The following is an 18,957-nucleotide window of genomic DNA, read 5'->3' on the forward strand; positions in this document are numbered from 1 at the left end:
GACATTTCAATAAAAATTTATTGAAATTTCAATGAGATTTTTAAAGGGGTGGGGGGAGATACAGAAAACCAAAGAACTCATCAACAATTATAACACAAAATATACCTTCATGAATTTTTGTCTTTAAACCATCTCTCAGCACCTGACTTTTTAACTGTGAATATATGTCTCTAGAGGCACCAATTCAAAACATCAACACTGAGGACAGTAAGTAGTCAATTCCACTTTGTTTTGAAGAAATCAGAGACTAGCAAATACAAATAGGAAAGAAAAATTAGAAAGTCAAACCACAGCCTCTGCACTCTCCACCCCCCCACCCGCCCCAAGCAATCTCAAAAACACTCTTAGGAATTTCAGGTGGGGCTAGGAAGTGGCACCACCTCCCCAGTTTTCGGTAAAATGGCAAATAGCACTTTCCCCCAGTTTTGGACATTAGAAAAGAAATTTTCTTTGCAGATGACTCTTTTGAAAACTATGTTGGTGTCGGTGCAGAAAGTGTGTTTTCTACTTTTAAAAGCGATCCTGTGACCTTGAAATAAAACTGACTATAGGAAAACAAAACCACAAAACCTGACAGCTGCAATCCTATTTACATAGAGCTATATACAATGTCAATAAATTAAAGTTTAATTTTCTGAGCATTCATATTCCACCTATTTACAAGAGTTATCAAATAATTACATAAATACTTTGTCTAATAGTCTCGCTTCTTCTTTATTTTTTTTTTTAAAAACCTTGTTATTGCATATACAGGAAACAGAAAAGAACTGCCAGAGGGACAACATGAATCCTGCTACAGAACTTAGATAAAATAAATTCATTTTTGGTATCTTCCCCATCCCTTCCTTTTAAGCCATCCCCCTTAAGGTTGTCAATGATCTAGGAAAAGATAAGGGGTCATATTTTCTCTCTAAAAGCAAGCATTCAAAAATAAAACCCACAAATACATTACTGTGGAACATGCAAGAGACCTAGAGCTCTTAAAACATCACAAGAATTATTAAAAAGACACAGATTTCCTTAATAGAGACTAAACAAGAATGGCAGAGACTTCCCTCCCCAAACAATGCTGCCCAGTAATTTATTTAGAACTGATATGCACGTCACTAGAAAGTTTTTAATCTTCACGAACAGAATCATGTTAATGTATCCATTTGTCCCCAGTATTTTTTTTTTTTTCAATTTTGTGTTTCCACTTGGGACGGTGAAAAAAAAAAAAAAATATATATATATATATATATCTTCACTGGGGAGAAACTTTTCAACACCTCCCCTCCTGGGGCCTGGCTACCTCGGATCTTCCCACAGCTTCCAGACCAGCCCCCAAGGAGTTGCTCTGGCCGCCAAGGCTTTAACTCCTACCCCCAACAGCTCAATGCAACTGGGACGTTTCTGAGCCAGATCCCGGATGTATAAACCACAGCCAAGAAGACAGGGCCTGTTTCTAGCACATTCTCTCCAGGGAGTCCAGCACCCCTTTCCCAGACAAGGCTGCACAAAAAAGGGCTGACCTCACTGCACGCCCGGGGTTTATGTGACATCCCACAAAGTGCACTGCAGACTGGATTGGACTGGAATGAAGAGACTTTTCTGGGGAGGGGTTTACGGGGAGGCGCTGCGGGACCTGTCGGGCTTGGCTTCCAGGCCGCTGACCAACCGCTGGATGTTCTGCAGTTCGCTGGTGGCCGCCTCCTTCTCCGGGCAGAGTTTGGGCGACAAGGACACGGAGCTGGAGGAGAGCGTGGAGGAGCGGCTGTTGAGTTCCGAGCCCGAGTCCACGGCCACCGAGGCCGGGCTGGCGGCCAGGGCGGCGGCCTTGCCGTCGAGGGGGCCCGCTGCGGCGGCGGCGGCGGCCATGGACGGCAGGGCGGTGGTGAGCAGGCCGCTGCTGTCCGGCACCGGCAGGGGGATGGAGTACGGGCTGTAGCGCAGCCGCGGGCGCATGGTGTTCAGGTTCAGGAAAGGGTGGCGGTGCACGGAGCTGGAGGCTGCCGCCGAGGAGGCGGCCGCCGCTGCGGCCATGTACGTGTAGGGATAAGGAAACAGGCTTCCGAAAGGCGACATGGCCAGGCCCTGGGCAAGGAGGAGAACAACAGGACAGAGTGAGCAAGCGGGGCCTGCGCGGTGGGGAGGAGCCGACCTCATCCACCACCCCTCCTCCACCCCCTACCATCCCCTCGGATGAGTCCTTAACCTCACTCCCTGGGATGGGGCGGGGGGTGGATGGGGAGCAGGACGCTCCAACTTCTGCGTCTAGACCCAAATCTGAGCTGTGTTACTCTAAGCCAAAGTACTCCCTAGGCCTCAGCTTTCTTGTATGGCAAAAACGGAAAAGTTCAACAACTCGTATTCTTTCGGGGGACTCTGTGGGTATGAAATGAACTGCTGCCGCCTGCAATATGCTTCACATAAGGTGCTTGGCCATCAAGACTGCTGGAAATTCTCCCATCAGTCAGTTGTTCCACCTGTTAAATGGGGCTACAGTCTACCCCACAAAAGTAGCTGGCTGAAAACCAGAGGGCATAAACTATTGGACATATATTTCCACCCCCCCCCACCCCGCCAATTCTTGTTGCCCCACCTCACAGCCCTTCCACTCCATTCTAGAAGTTTCTAAAAAAATAAATAAATCTGGGGAAGATCCTTAAGCAAAAGGCAAAGGGGTGAGGGCAAGTTGGAAGGGGAGAGAGTAAAGGGTATTTGCTATGAACAGAGATGGAGAAATCATCTAGCCCCAGATATGCTGGTGGAGCCCCAGATATTAAAAGTGGAGAAACTGAGGTAGGCCCCAGTATAGGAAGTCACTCAGCTAGCAAGTGGCAGAAGCAGAATTCAAATCCTGGGGCCCTGGCTTGGACCCATTGCCTCAGTAGTACTGTTACTACTTGTTGAGCCAGGAAGCCCCTCACCCACCTGTCACCTACCTACCAGTGATGGCTCCAGAAAGGGCTAGATCAAGAGATGGGAGGGATGGCAGAAGGGCAGAAGCCAGCCCTTTTCTGGTTCCCTCCTCCCTGGAGGGGAGGAGGCAAAAGGCAAGAGCGTGCAGAAAACCTCATAGAATCTTTTTGCCCAGGTTCAGAGCACTTCCAGCCGCCTGAAATGTCTCCCCACAGCTGCCCGGAGTCCCTACACAGCTGTCTCAGCCTTACACAGGCTGCTAGGCCTGCCATAGCCCCAGTCTGTCCTCTGACATTTCCCACGTGTGCACAAACTATTAACCCTTTGGGAAGCAGCTTGGCCTGCTTGCAGTGAGGGATGGGAGGGGGCAGAGAAGTAGCTTCATATTGGAGGGTACAGACTCAACTCATCTGCAGGGAGTCAGTTCCCATCCCCAAGCCATGATCTCTCCCTAGTCTTGGGGGAGGGCTGGCTGTAAAACATTTAAGAGACATTTCAACTCTGAAGCTAAAATCACAGCCCCTGGAAAAGGCCCCCAGAGTCTGAGTGCCTAGGGCTAGAGACTCATGTCCACCACCTACCTACCAGCTGTGTGATCTTGGTTAAGTTACTCAACATTTCTGAGCTCTGCTCTTTCATTTAGAAGGTGGAGGTGATCATAGGATCACCGAAAAACAGAATAGATCAAGCACTGAGAAGAGCGTGCCTGGCACAAAGGAAATGCTGTGGAGAGTTATTATCTATTATACCACCTAGTTACTCTGCTAGACACAGCCCTTAACTTAGGGGGAAAATTGTTTTCTTAAGTTTTGAGGGGGTGGGTGTGAGGTTATGATGAATCAGTGAAATAAGCCTTGCCCCTAGTAATAATAATAAGTTATTATTAGGCAGGGAGACTTGGTGAGGATCTGGTTCTAAAAGGCAGGCAAAGGAGAGTGCATGGAAGGAGGGTCTACAGAGGCAGCTGATAAATACCTGAGAGGCCAGAACGTGCTGCTGAAGATGGAAGGGCAGGGTGGCCGACGCCCCCGACAGTCCCTGCGCCGCGGCGGCCGAGGCCATGGCCGTGGAATCCAGGCCCGAGACGCCTGTGGAGGCCCCGGACACGGTGGCCAGCAGGGGCCCCATGCCTGCCGCCATGCTGGAGAAGGCGCCCCCCATGGCGAACTGGCCGGGGTGCAGGAAGAGCGGGTGCCCGTTGAAGAACTGCTGGCCGGCCAGGCCAGGGGCGAAGCCGAGGCCAGGCAAGGGGCCCTGGCCCAGGTGCGCGGCGGCTGGGTCCGTCTGCACGGTGAGCGGCGCGAAGGCCTCCTTGCCCGGCAGCACGCGCGCCTCCTCGGCGGCCTTGGACGTGGCCGCGCTGTCGCGGCCCGGGCTCCGGCGCTCCTCGGCGCCCAGGCCGCGGGTGCTGGACGAGATGGTGGCCGGGCTGTGGCGCGAGTCGGGCGACGCCTTGTCAAGCCGCCCGCTGTCCCGGGCTCGGCCGCCGGGCTCGGCCGCGAAGAGGTGCGCCTTGACGGCCGGGCTGCCCTTGTCCCTGCACGGATCCTCCGACGTGGTGGTGGATATCTTGGCCGTGTCACAGGCCTCAGGGCCGTGCTCCTCTTTGCTGTCAGCCTCCGCGTCGCTCTCCCCCTCGCTGGGACACAGATCTACCGCGGGAGGGGGAACACAAGCCAGGCGGAAGGGCGTTAGCTCTAAAACCTGGGCCAGCACAACTCCAGTGCCCCACTTGGAATCCCCAGCTCGGCCACTTCCCAGCTGTGCAACCCGGGGAAAGCCTCTTAACCCCTCTGCACCTCAGTTTTCTCATCTGCAAAGTGGGAGTGTGACAATACCTCAGACTTCGGAGGAAGGGTTCCACCAGCTAGTCATGTATTTCAAGTCTCTAGCTAGAGCCGCAATCCTCCCTGCAGTAGTGAATTTTACTATTTTATACATGTGGACTGATCTCCTACTAGGTCAGACAAAGCCTTTACTGGCCTTTCCCCCCCACTGGATTGCAAATTCACTTTAAAAAAAATAAAAACTGATTTACACTAAAATTCAGGGCAGGAACACTTTCTAGTTACCCGCTTTGTTCCCTGAATGATTGATTTCAGTCCCTTCCACAGATTTGTGGACTCTTTCAGGAAGATTTGTTTGGAGAGAACCCTGACGTCTGAATCGGCAGTGGCAGACTTGAACACCCATCCCCCAACACACACACTCCCCGGAGCCTTCTCTGTTTGCCTGTCTCTGCAGACAGAGATGGGTGATGGCTGAGGGAGGGCGGGGGGCTCACTGCCTGGAGACAATCATAGATTTTCTTTTGCTCTCACCACACCCTCTGTGGGTGTCCTACCAGAAAAAAAAGAAAAAAAGAAAAAAAGAAAAAGCGATCCCATTTTGTGTTTAAAGCTTAAACAGATTGAAGACATAAAGGACTTTCATTTTATTTCACTTAAAAAACAGGTTTCTTCCCCTTGAGAGCATGTGTGTCTTTCCAAATAAATAGTTCTTCCTCTTTAAACACAGGAAATCAACTGAGGATCCGAGCAGCTCCTCCCCTTCCACCCCTGCCCTCCCCAGCTCCCACTCTCAGGGCTCCATCTCCTATCATAGGTCTAGGGTGGCTCTAGAGCTGAATTTTTCTCAGCCCCCTTCCCTGTTCCAAGTGGCAGAGAATCTCCCGTGCCCCCCCCACCCCCCGCCAGCTCAACATGTTTTAAGCTAGAGTTCAAAGATATTAAAAAAAAAAAATCAATTGTTACTTGGTTGGAGGTACAAAAGAGAGGGCTGCTCCAGCCCCCCACTCCCAGAGGGGACACAGGAACAGAGAGACCACCCCCTCATCCCTGCCAGACCAATGTCTGGGAGAAAGGAATCTGAGAGCTCAGACTAACTTTGAGGGGCTGGGGACACCCCTGATCACCCTTGGTGAGATTTGGCTTCCGTTTTACAAACTTCTAGAAGGATCTAAAGCTTTGGAGGGGCAGGTTCCCTGGTGGATGCTCCCAGGTCCCAACTCTTCATTCAAACCTCCAAGACCTGGAGAAATCTGAGAAGTCAGAGGTGGCCAGGCTCACCTTTGAGGTTGGATGTTCCCACAGTGGACACGGCCGGGGAGGAGGACTGGGCGAAGCAGTTGAAGGCGGCCTGTTCGCTGGAGGACTCGTCTGAGGTGCCATTCTCCTTTTTGTGTCTGTCATCAAACACCCTCATGGACTGCAGGGTGAGTTGCTTTCTGTGGCAGAAGCCGACACCCGGCATTATAGAGGATGTTCCCCCCTCTCCAAAGCCTCACCCTCTCCAAAAGGTTTGGGCACACACACCTCGCCCGGCCTGCACCCAGGATGACACCAATTCCCAGAAATCTCTGTGCCCCGGGGGGCGGCCACAAGGATCCAAGCATTGTTCGGGACCCTGGGACTGGGCTGAAGACTGTAGCCCAGAGGGAGGGAGGGAGGAAGAAGGCTTGTATTCAAGACCAGAGGGTTTCCCTAGGAAAGGGGCACTGGCTGGGGCTTGCTCTTTAAAAGCCAAGAGCAAGAGGGGAGATGGGAGCTGGCCAGATCGGCTGAGCAGCCAGTCTCACAGACCAACGAGAACAGAGGACTCAAAGTAGTGAACACAAACAGCAGACCAGCTCTGGACTGGTTGCTAAGATTGGGAGGAAGTGGTTATTTCATGGTGTACTTTACTGTAATCGTTTCACCAACACATTAATCGGACTGAAAAAGAATCTAGGTGAGAAATTATTTTTTAATGCCCACCCATTCCCCCAGGGGATAGGTTAAAACTTGGTGCTGATTTTCTAGATTTTCAAAATTCTTTGAAAGTGAGTGGGGGAGGGGAGAGCTTCTTTTATATACCATCCAGCTGTCAGCTTAATGCAAAATGATACATGTCCCCACAGAAGGAGGGAGCCATATATGTCTCCAGGGGCCTAGGTTCTGTCTGAGAGTATTTGTAAGACAAGATTGCAAAAATTCCACAGCGTTTTGTGAATGGCTTAGTCCTTTCCTGGGACTTGCCCAGAATGAACTTAAATTAATTAGGAATTAATAGGGGTCTGTATATAATCTGTTATTCCTGATACTTTTCTTCCAGAGACATCTATGGGGGTGGCCTAGCTGACCTTCTTTAAGGTAATATGGAGGAAGAAGAAAAAGTAGTGTAGTGAAATCTGTAGACTCTTGATCAAGGGGGAGTAAATTGTTTTCTACCCTTCCACCACCCTTCTCAAGAAAAGGGCCTGCATCCCACTTCTAACAGCTGAGTCCTAGGTCTCAGAAAAGTGATTTTCTAAATTGTGTGAGAAATGACTGCCACAGCTCACCTTTTTTCTCTCCTGCCATTTCCAGTGTCCCGGAAACCTTTTGCAAAAGGGTTGTTGTCTATTTTTAACTGAGTTATCTAGAGGAGGAGACACAAGCAAGAAAGAGATATTGGCTTCATTTTCTAGAATGTTCCCAGAGGTTGCCCCCCAACTCAAATGATCCATGCGAAACCTGACTTCCAACCGGAGAAGTCATTTGGATATGCCAGGTTAAAGAGAGAGAGGAGAACACAGCAGAAGTTTGAGGGGGCCCGGGAGGAAAACCAAAGGAACCTGTGCGATGGCTGGCATTGCCTATTGCTGCTGCTAAGTCACTTCAGTCGTGTCCTGTGCGACCCCATAGACGGCAGCCCACCAGGCTTCCCCGTCCCTGGGATTCTCCAGGCAAGAACACTGGAGTGGGTTGCCATTTCCTTCTCCAATGCATGAAAGTGAAAAGTGAAAGTGAAGTCGCTCAGTCATGTTCGACCCTCATCGACCCCATGGACTGCAGCCTTCCAGGCTCCTCCGTCCATGGGATTTTCCAGGCAAGAGTACTGGAGTGGGGTGCCATTGCCTTCTCCGTGGCGTTGCCTATAGGAGGGCAAACCAGGGATTCTGGGCTGCAATGATCCTGCCTGGGCAGCCAACCACATGGGCTTAGAAATGGAAAAGTTGTCAAAAGGGTAACCTGTGGATCTTAAAATTATGCCTTCATTTTGATTTTTTTTATATATAGGGCAATTGATCATAAAATATGTTATGGTATATTTCCTGCCCAAACACATGCACATACATTCACACAGCACACCTTCCAACTTTTTCTGTACATCTAATAAAATGATTTATGGGATTTCACTACCTTTGTGCTGGACTGGGTTTGATTTTTTTTTTGCTGGGTGTTGGGGGTGGGGGGGACGTGTTTGAGGAATTACAATATTGACAATTACAGATTTAAAAGGACCGAATGACTGCTGGAAACATTTGTTTTCATTTATATGCCCCTGCCACTGCCATTAGGTGGAGAAGGCCCGTGGCTGCTTTGATCAAAAATGCTATATTTTATTATTCCATTAACAACTTAGATTCACAGGGTACTGGGTCCAGAAGGAGTGTGCATTTTACACGCTAAGGAAAAAGTCGGATGTCGTCTCTCAAATCCCCTTCCTGGGATAGAGGCAGAGGAAGGGGATGATGTACACAGAGTTCGCTGGAGGTGGAAAAAGGGCCCCTGGATGGATTCTTGTTCTTGGAGTCAATTCCTGTTTGTACTTCTTTCAGGGAGAGGAGACCTTGATGTCTTTAGTCTTCAGATGAAGGAAACATAACTGCAACACCCCATCAGTGGGCCACAGAGGACCCACCCATAGTGAGAGTGAAATCAAAATGTAGGGTGGCGTTGTTTGGTGAGCTGGATTGGCACTGAGGACCAGGGTTCAGAAGTTGAAGAGCAGGGGTCCTCAGGTGCCCCCCCCACCCCGCCCCCCTACCCTCACCCCTACCCCCAGTAACTGCCTGCTAACAGCCACGCTGGAGACTGGTGGCCTCGTAGCACTTTCTCTGCGTTGCTCTGTGCACACACCCATGACCTTCAGGCCACTATAGCTTACATACCAGGTGCTGTCTGCTCTTCCATTTGGGGGTACTCCTAATCCCCGGCCTCAGGCCCAGGGAGGGAAAAAAAAAACCTTCAAATGAAGTGGTAACTTTGGTCATCTCATCTCAAAAGCCTCAGACAACTCAATTAGCATGACCCTGTGATCAGAGTAGTTTTTTTCCAAACACACACATACACACACACACACCATAAAAAACACAGCAGCATAAAAGGTAATAAAAACCAGACCAGCTACTCGGGATTTCTGGCTAGGGGAGAAAATCTGGTCTCCGCTGAGACTCCCCTCCCAAGATCCCTACCGGCTTTTGCCTTCAATTTTTAGCTGGTTCCTTTCTAACCTGATTTCTGGATCCTTCTTCCTGAATGAAAAGAGGAGGAACCTTGAAACAGACAGGGGAAAGCTCGGGGTGGGGGTGGGGCAGGCAACCTTAAGGTGGTTACAGGAGTTTCTCACTGGCAGTGTTAGTTTGGCTTTTTTTTTTTTTTTCTTCCACTCAGCATTGGATCCCTAGCTGGTTAAGTTTTTTTAGTTTTCTTTCTGCCTCTGCTATGTGCCACTGCCCCCTTCCCCCCAAGCTCCACTGAAAGTCAAATCACAAAAGAAAAATCAGACTCCCATTGCAATGCTCTTATAACTTTCTCATCCTCGCCCCAAAGCAGTTTAAGGGATGAGAGTGGGGGTGGGGAGGTGTTAATATCACCATTAAAAAGGAAAGCAACTTTGGTTACCTTATCATTCTGGTATGCAGTCACAGCGATGAATTCGGTTTCGGGGAACAAGTATGTCCGAAAAGTACTATAAGGAAGTTTTAAGATGTCATTGGCCCTCACGATGTGGAACCGGGGCTGGTATTTATGCATGGAGTTCAGTATAGTCTGCAGGGGCCGGAAGAGGAGAGAAACACATCACAAGAGGATTTATCGGAAGACCAATGGGTTCCTAGGACCCCTGCCAGGCTGACGTCTACCCCACCAACGGCACCAGGGAGCCCACCTTCTCGGAGTACCTTGGTGGGAATCTTCAGCTCCCCACATGTTACATTCTGGAGAATCCAAATTGCTCCTCAGTTTCCAAAGGGTGCCCTCCCCCCACCACCCTCACCATCTAAGTTTGCTTTGTTGAACCCTAGCCTACCTGAGTACCAAAACTATAATTCCCCTGCCACGTTGCTTGATCACTTGGGAAGGCCAAAGTCTTAAAAGATAGAGAAAAACATGCATTTTAATTTACAAAATGATTCAGTCCTTTAAGCGCCCACTAATTGATGAGCCCAATCCACTTAAAGCCCTGAAAGGCTGAACTCTAGAGAGGAATATTTATGCCTTAATCAAATCAAGGGCTTCAAATGCAATTCCTGCTTGCTGAAGATATGTCCATGCCATTCATGTCTTCCTGGGCCTAATCTTTCTGCTTATTCCTCACTTATCACTCTGTTTATTTTATTGAAATGTTGGGGAGGTGTAGGGGCAGGGGGCAAAAGGTCCCTTGCTTGACTTTTACAAGCAATCTAAGTCTCTGGAAAGTTTCTAGGGACTCCCGCACTGAATCCATATATATACTTGAAACACACATACAATTTTTGTACCGGGAGATCTAGGTCTCATTTCTGGTAAACCTGACCTTCACCTGAGCCAGATTCTTTTTTAGTCCAAGGGAAGAAAATCTTTCAAAATCTGTACCCACACCGTCTCACCAACGGAGTCGAGGTTTCAAACCTTAAAACCCTCCCAAACAATACTATGACCGGTTTCAAAATAGAAGTATGATATCGTAAAACAAATCCTTTACGAACACCTAACTTTAATTTTCCATCTTCACGATGGGTTTTTAACTTTCCTGTCAGGTCAAGCAGTTACCAAGACCTGGCCTTGCCACGGAACAGGAGCCGATAAAGTTCTCTCGCCCCTCACTTATTTTAGAACGCCAGGCCTTGTATTATCCGAAGAGAAACACCCCGGAATTCTCTGTGGATCGAACAAGTTTGCTATGCTTTGTAACTGAGAGCGAGGGAGAAACTGATTTTACCTGGAAGCGGAAAGCACTGCCTTTGCTAGGGAGAAGACAGGAAATTTTAGGAAGGCAAGCAGTGAAACTTACAAATCCGTGCTTGTCCGAAATGTTGTTGGTGAGTTTCAGTTTGTGGAAAGTGACAACTTTGGACATCCACTGTTCCCCAGTAGCAGGGCTGTCCGGGTGGATGTACATTCTCTTCGGCATTTCAGGATCAGCCTTTCCTGCTACCATCCACCGGGAATTGTGAAATTTATAGCGACAGTCATCCGCAGCGATAATGTCCATCAGCAAAATATATTTGGCTTTTTTATCCAGCCCAGAACACCTTACTTTAAATGGAGGAAACATTCGCCTACAAGGGAGAGAAGAGGGAAGAAAAGAAACGGGGAAAAAAAAAAAAAATCACTCAGAATCTTGGGTTTGATCCTCTATGCTAAAATACTTCAATTAAATTTAAAACTTTCTGTTACAAAGGATGATCTTGCACTGGTTCAGAGTATGACGACTGGGTGCAAAATTGCTTCCTTCAGCAACAGAAGAATTAAATACGCTTCAATGTCTCTATTTTAAACGGCCCAAGATTCAAAACAAGTAAATAAGGGGCACTGGGTTTCTCTACATTGTCTAATAATTTCCTTGTAATTTTTTGGTCCCCTGTGTGACTTTTTAGGTTGCCCTCCTTAGAGGTAAATTTTTGCTTATGCCTTTTCCTGCCGGTGTCTAGTTCTAAACAGCTTGGGGCAGGATTTTAGTCGACTTTGGTTAATCAAGGCTAGAATTTTCCACCACCCATGGATGAGAAAATGTTAAACGGATCAAGAAAAGAAATGTCAAGTCGGGACCCCTCTCGGCTGTGGAACAGTAATCCTGATGCTGGCGAAATGAAACTACTTCGGTGAGCTCTCGAAAGGAATTCTGTAGACTAGGGTGGACTCAGAGGCCTGATCACCAGCCTGCCTAGCGCGCTGCTAACCACATTACCCCCACTGCTCGGGACCAGACCCAAACTACAAGACTCCACCACCAAACTGGTCTTTATTTCCCTGAAGTGTTAGCATTCTGTACTTTTGACTTAAAAGGGAGCGGGGAATGCATCACTATGAAACTGTCTTCTGGGCTGGAGGATAAGTGGCAAACTTTGGCCTCGTTCAGCTTGGAAAGACACAGAGAGCTAAAGACAAGAGGAGATTTTCCTTTTATGCCTTCAACTGTATGCCTTTATAGACTTCAATGTCATTTAAAAAAAAAAAAATCAGTGACTTTAAATGACAGGCACGCTTTGGTCAGGCCAGGACCTCTAAACAGTATGTAAAATATAGTCACATATGAAACAGCAGTACGTGTCTCCCTTCTGGCTCCTTGGGTCTGCAAACACAATCTGAATCATCCAGAGTTGCCTGTTGAACTCTCCCTTTGATTACAGACACACGAAGCAGCATGGACAAGCCCCAAATCCCCTTCGCTTTCTCTCTAAACCTGGCAGGGGGCAGGCTCAGGCCCCCTCCAGATCCAGAAGCTAGGCTGGAGGGTTGAAAGGGCAGGGCAGTTTCAGCCAGGCCTCCCACTACCACACAAACAAAAAGAGCTGTTCAGTGTAAATGAAACAGACAAAAATACAACATCTACAAAGACACAGGGATGGTCCAGAAAGGTTTGCACAGTGAGTTTTCCTGCAATGGGGGTACTTTTCTTTCTTCCTGCAGAAGGTATCTGCGTACCACTGAAAAATTCTACCTATCCCATAGAGAATCCGGTATGCAGACCAGGTAGGAAAAACCACCCGCTGCAGACGCCCAGGTAAGCTGAAATTTCCTATCACTGGGGCAAGGCCGGGGAGGTTTCTGTACACAGTTCTGGGCGGGGGGGACTAAGTTTTCCTCTAAGTCAAATAACTGGTAAACCGACTGTTCTGGGAGAAGATAAATATAAGGAGAAAAGAAACCTCCAGTCGCTTAGGGGAGTTGTGGGGGCGGGGAGGGTGCGTGGCTTGCTTACCTTCCCGACTTGGTAATGACCATCTCCGTGCCCCGCTTGTGGAATTGATCCCAAAGTTCTTTGGCCTCCAGGTGTACCTTGGGGTCATCTTCTACTTCTTCTTCGGGTTCCATGGTCTTCAGGGGCCTCAGATGGGTCTGAGGTCCCAGGGACGAGAATGGGATGCCGGTCTCGGCCGCCCCCACCAATTGATCCATGATCGGCTTGGCCAGGGCGCCGGGCAGCGAGAGCGCCGCCGCGCCGTTGGGAGGCAGCGTCAGAGCGGGGAAGAAAGGCGGCTGATGACCCAGCACCGCGCTCATGGCGAAGTCCGGCGCCCGGTGAGGTAGGAACGGATGGTAGGCCATGCTTGTCCCAGGAATGACCGGATCTCTCATGGAGAGGCTCATCCACTCCAGGCGGGGCGCTGGGCTCCAGCCGGGGACAAGTCCGCAGCTGCTGTTTAGTTTTTTTTTTTAACAGCAGCGCATAGTTTGGAGGGGGGAAAAAAGCGAAAGAAAAAAGGCGGTGGGAGGATCACAACGAAAGCACCTCAAAGTGAAGAGTGGGAAGTGTCTTTGGGGCAGGGGAAGGCCGCTTTTAAAGAGGGCAAGGCGAGAAATCAGGAGACATAGTCGCTTGGGTGACTGTCCCGGTGTCTGGCGTTTCCAAAAAGCCGCTCCTGGAAGTCGGTTTCCGAGGCGAGGGGAGCGAGCAGGGTCTGGACTCGCGCCGGAGCCCTGCTGCTTGGCTCGAAATAGACACGCCTGCCCTGGGTCCCGGCGATCGCTCCCCAGCCCCCAGTTCTTTGTTGCCAATGCGGACGGCTCTCCTAGGAGACTTTTTTTTTTTTTACCTTTTCTTCTCCTTCTTCTTCCCCCGCCCCCCCGTCTCTAGCCTTTCCCTTTGGCTCGAGGGAGGCGTCTGCAGTTGCGCTAGACCGACTGGAACTGCGAGCGAAGAGAGAGGGAAAAAAAAGTCTCTCTCAAAAAAAAAAAAAAAATCTCTGATGGAAGCCCTCTTCTACCAGCGCTATCAAAACTTGAACTGCACGCGGGCTTCCGTTCGCCCTTCTCCGCCTTCCTCCGCTCCGAGCCTCCGGAGGGTGTCTGGTTTTCAATCCGAATCTTGCTGTGTGTGCTCTGCTCCCGCGCCTCTCTTCCTTGTCCTAAAACGTGAGCGAATTCCCTTCCTAAATCAGCGTCCAGACGCGCAGGGCTGGGAGGATTTAGGGGGGGAAGGAGGAGGGGAATGAAAAGAAGGGAGAGAGAGAGAGAGAGAGAGAGAGACCGGAGTGGGAGAAGGAGCGCCAGGAGAGGGAGGGAGCGAAAGAAAGCCAGCTAGAGCTCCTCGCCACCCTCCTCCGCCTCTAGAATTCCCCGGGCGTCTGCTCGGCGGTCTAGAAGGTCGGGCTCTGCTGTGGGCTGCGGGGAGCCGGAGGCCTCTTGATTGGCTCTTTGACGCTTTCGGACCAATTGTGTTGCTGCATAGGCGTGGTTTTCACAGGTCGAGTGCTGGGGGATAGAGCCGAGTTATAAAAAGAAGGTGTCGGAAACTGTAACGTCGCAGCGCCGCAACGGTACTACTGCCTGTCCTGTGAATATGTCAACATGATCAGAGGGAGGGCGGGGAGCCACTGGGGAGCGCGCGCACCGAGTCGCCTCTAGGTGGCTTATCGAGAGATCGCAGCAGCCCCGGAGCTCGCTCTCTTGCTCGCTCGCTCTGGCTCAGTCCAAGTCTGAAATGCCTCAGTCATCCAGCCCGGGATCGAGGGAGGAGGCTGGGCAGGAGGGAGCACGGGGGAGGGAGGCGGGAGCTAGCGAGCTTGGCCAGGAAGGCGGAGAGCGCGCCGGGCGCCGGGCAGGGGCGCTCGCCTCTCGCGCGCTCGGCTCGCTTCTCCGGCCGCCGCGGGCGTTTCTCTCTCCCGCTCACCCTTTTAACTCGGCTCCGGGCGAGCGGAGCGGACGGCCCCGGCTCCCGTGAGCTGCCATCCGGCCGCCGGGCGCCGCGGAGAGGCGAACGCCGCCGTCTCCAGGCTTGTGCGCGCTCTCCAGCCCCACGTGGAGCCAAGCTCTTCCCGGCCGCCGCTCAAGGGCTCCCGAGCTCGGGTGTTTCTCGTTGCCGGTCTGCCCGGGCAGCAGGGCTCGCGCGCGGGCTCCCGAGCACGCGGGTGCGGCCAGATCTCAGCCCACGCGAGGGGGCTCTCTCCCCACCGCGCCCCACCCGAAACTATGCGCGGAGACCCAAACACCCCCAGCACGTTTGTACGCGAACACGCGGCAGTCCACTAGGACTCAGCCACCCGCGGAAACCATATACACGCAAACACTGACCCAGCCTGCGCTGTAGCCCCGGGTCTGCGCTCAACTCACTCCGGAGGCGGATTCGGGCTTTTTTCAAATGGATTTACCAGCCCTTTTAGATAGATTTCGTCTTCCATTTGGACCCGGGCTCCCGGTTTTCCACCTGAATGTGTGTGAGAGCAGAGAGGGTATCTGAACAAAGTGAGCACAGCGAGGGACTAGGTTCTGGGCCTGTCCGCGTCCAGCCGTCGCCCTCCCCTCGGCGGTAGGCAGGGTGAGGAGCTGCTGGAATGGGGTGGGCGAGCTGGTGGGCGGAGGTGCTCCAGGCCCGTTATCTTCTCCAGGCTTCGCAATGATCTCTTGGTGCCTCAGTTCTTTTCTCCACCCAGAGACTTATCTCGCCAGAAGTCGGGGGTGAATTTGTAAAACAAATCGTGAAACGCCCCCACCCCAGAGGCGAGGTGACTGGCTCCAGTTCAGGTGTGTGTGTGGGGGTGGGGGGTGCTCAGCAAGGGTGAAGGGGAGGGACGCAACAGGATCTTATCCATCAGACGTGTCGCCGAATTGGTAACTGTTACCGCAGGTCCCTGTCCGGGTCAGACCCACATTTCCCAATTCTAGGGGCCATCGCTGCTTAGATGGAGGGACGTCTTGGGGACAGTATTCTATTACCCTTCCTAAGCTGGGAACTTTCTCCAATGGAACCAAGAAAGGACGAATTGCGGGGCCTAGGGGGTTAAGAACTCCCAGGCTCGGGTTGTTCTGTGTGTGTGACTGTGTGTAGATAACCAGCAGAGCCCTCTCTTACATTTTGCCTCGTGTACCCCCTAAACCCTCAGCTTCCAGACTCCGAAGTAGGAGCAAGTGGGGGTGGGGGGTGGGGGAAAATGCAGTTCCATTGTGGGCCAACCGCGCGGAGATAGGGGCGGAACTTTTGAGGCGACGAGATTTTTCCAGCCTCGCATTTTTGACGCACATGGTTAAGAGCGCTTGGCGCCAGCGCTAAGAATTCCCTGAAGTCACCAGAGAGAATAAGAGTGGTTCTGCGAACTCCATCTGGCTTGCCATCTCGCCCCTTTCTCTCCCTTTAGGTCTGTCTTTCTCCTGGCCGGTCTCTCGGTCTCTCTCTGCGGTGGTGGAGCAAGAGCGGCGGGGGTCAGGGTGTCGGCTCAAGATGCCCCCTCCCGCGTCTCTGGCGGCCCGACCCCAGAGGGTGCGAGAAGCCCAGGCCTTTCCCCTTCTGACACCGACCACCGAGGTCACCTCAGGGTTTTCACCAGTCTCCGGAGGCTGAAACCCGCCCTTCCCCCACTCTGCTGGCCGCCGGAGCCTGAGGCCGCACCGCTGTGCTTCCAGCAGCGGCCCCAAACCCGGGGTCTGGTTTTGCCTGCACTCGCCGGCCAATCTCTGCTCCAATGCACCGAAGAGAAGGAAAGTAATTCTGCAAGCACGAGATGACCCCCAACACACATCCACATCCACCCAATCGGTGTTCTAAGCGTCCAGATGCCCAGGAAGAGAGACATTTTACTCGGTCGTCCGCATGCTGGCCTCGCTTCGGTTTTGGACTGTGGGAGGGGAGCTTGCTGATTTCACTTGTAAATATCTCAACTTGCCTTTGGCCTCAACGGTGGAGGTGGACTTAACCACGATTTCGGCCCCTTCTCTCACGTGCCTGTTTTTGCCCATAGCTCCACCTTAACCCTGGGGTCACCCCAGTTGCCACTCCTGACCCCCCATTGCCACTCCAGCGCTCCAGAGAGGAAGGCGGGAGAGGAAAGTTTGTGGGGTTCTGAACCGAAAATGTCGACATCTTGCTAATGGTCTGCAAACTTCCGCCAATTATGACTGACCTCCCAGACTCGGCCCCAGGAGGCTCGTATTATGCAGGGAGGCCGCAGTAACTGGGGATCAAAAGCGGGAAGGTGCGAACTCCTCTTTGTCTCTGCGGGGCCGCCGCGCCCCCCTCCCGGTGGGTGATAAACCCACTCTGGCGCCGGCCGTGCGCTGGGTGATTAATTTGCGAACAAACAAAAGCGGCCTGGTGGTCACTGCATTCGGGTTAAACATTGGCTAGCGCGTTCCGAAGACTTGTGCCATGCCTGGCGGCTGGGACAACTCGCAGACCAGCGCGCCACGGGTCCGGGCTTTTAGGCTGTAGCCGAGGGCTCTACCATGGTTATTTTTCCCCTCCTCCATGCAGACCCCTTCGATCTTCTCGGTCTCTCTCCCCGCCTCACGTTCAACAAAAGACAGACGGAGAAATACTGGAGCAGCCTAGCCTGACCCTGGGCAGAGCCTGAGAAACGGTGCTTTAAAAGAGCGGGAAAAGGGGGCCAAAATTTGAATCCAAGAGGAGGCGCCGAACTTCTGGTGTCCCTACAATATTCCTCCATCTATATTGCAAAGAGTATTCACCTAATTGTAGGCCTGATTTTTTTTTTTTTAATTCTCTCCAAATCTGGGATGTCTGAAGTGTTTAAGGTGAAGAATAGTATGAATGAGGATTTTAAAGTGGGCAAGGGGCGAGGAGGAGCCTCAGAATAAATGTTATATGTGCACACGCGCGCACACACGCACGCGCACGCAACCAAATCTTCTATCCCCAGGTCAGGCCACGCAAGAGGCAGAGAAGCCCCCTTTGCCGAAGAATCCCCCCCAGGAAGCCTTTGCAGCTCCCACTTTTCCCTAGGGCATCGTCTGCCTCCCACTCTAAAGGGGGGCAGATCGACCCTTTTGTGACCGAATGGTGTTTATCTGGAGTTTACAAAACCCGGGGGAGGGGCGCGGTGGGGTGGAAGGAGAAAGGATGGTGGATAGGCGGGGTCGTTTACTTTGGCAAGTTTGCTGTAAATATTCTTTTCAGCATGTGTGAGGTCTGGCGAGGGACTATTACACGCTTATTCCCCCTTAAACTTTCGCCCACCGTTTGCTGCGCGGAGCTGTTTTTCAGTCCGAGGTGTCGCTGAACTGGGAACTCTGTTGACATAAGGACATCCAGGGGTTTCTCCGGGAGGGTCTGGGGCCTAATTAAGAAACGTAAACTTTCTCTGGGGAGGGGCTTTCTGGGTAGAGACAGCTCCCTGTTTCTGGCCAGTGCCCCTGCCCATGGGATCCCAGGCTCTTTTGATATTGACAGACGTTGAAACTGACTAGGTGTCTGCTTCAGGACTCCCATAGTCCTTTGCGTTCAATTCCCCAAACCCTGGAGGTGATTTTTTTTAGCGGGCACCTCAGGGAGGCAGCTCCCCCGAGGTGAGGGCCTAGGTTAAGTTCCTCTAGCAGATAGAAGCCAGCACCCTCCTTTCCACATTAGCACCCCTGTGCTACCCCAAACCCTGACTCTTTCACACGCAGCTCTGAAGTCAAAGGAGGACTTCACGGACCTGGGAGGCTTGGTTTTCCTCCTGGAGTTTCGTATCTTTCCCCGCCTTCCCCCTGCAAATTTGCTTTAAGAACCTAGTGCCTCTCAGGTCTGGAGGCTTCAGGATCAGTCTTTTTGATGGAGAGTCAGTTTCCCCATCTTTCTTTCCCTCCAGAGGTAGGCACAAGAGTCTTGGTTGGACCAGACAGGACACCCATTTCTGTTTCTGTTTCTCTTTCTTCTGCTTGGGCTGTCCTCTCTCTCTGTCCACGTCTTTCAAGATTCCATGACTGCAGATCTGTGTTTTTTATTCTGTTTTCTTCTACTTTCTCTTCTCTTCCTGGCGTCTATCTTGTTCTCGGCTTCTATAACTCCTCAGCCTCTACCTCCCAGCCTTCACTTATCTCATTATTTTTTTAAAAATTTTATTTACTACCTTTTCTGTTCGTTCTTCTTCTCTTCCCTTCCTATTTTCTCTGGCTT

At 51.4% G+C, this 18,957-nt stretch overlaps 1 protein-coding gene and 1 long non-coding RNA gene across 3 annotated transcripts in view; one reads left to right on the top strand and one right to left on the bottom strand.

Annotated features, from left to right (window-relative positions):
- TBX3 (T-box transcription factor 3) lies at positions 1-14,523 on the bottom strand. Of its 2 annotated transcripts, XM_070386091.1 has the most exons (8): positions 12,829-14,523; positions 10,918-11,185; positions 9,955-10,014; positions 9,549-9,695; positions 7,223-7,299; positions 5,970-6,127; positions 3,877-4,553; positions 1-2,073 (listed from the first exon to the last, which is right to left on the bottom strand). In XM_070386091.1, the coding sequence occupies exons 1-8, from the start codon at positions 13,215-13,217 to the stop codon at positions 1,603-1,605; spliced, it is 2,247 nt and encodes a 748-aa protein (XP_070242192.1). In that variant the 5' UTR covers positions 13,218-14,523; the 3' UTR covers positions 1-1,602. The 2 variants fall into 2 exon arrangements, with proteins under 2 accessions (XP_070242192.1, XP_070242193.1); XM_070386092.1 differs by lacking the exon at positions 9,955-10,014 and having other exon boundaries at positions 12,829-14,516.
- Positions 13,845-18,957, top strand: part of LOC138991478 (uncharacterized) — a 27,572-nt gene continuing 22,459 nt past the window's right edge. Inside the window, exon 1 of the long non-coding RNA XR_011467434.1 lies at positions 13,845-13,982. This is a non-coding gene — a long non-coding RNA (uncharacterized lncRNA). The remainder of the gene's footprint in view (positions 13,983-18,957) is intronic.

The sequence above is a fragment of the Bos mutus genome, chromosome 17 (genome assembly GCF_027580195.1).
Source record: "Bos mutus isolate GX-2022 chromosome 17, NWIPB_WYAK_1.1, whole genome shotgun sequence".
Lineage (NCBI taxonomy): Eukaryota > Metazoa > Chordata > Mammalia > Artiodactyla > Bovidae > Bos > Bos mutus.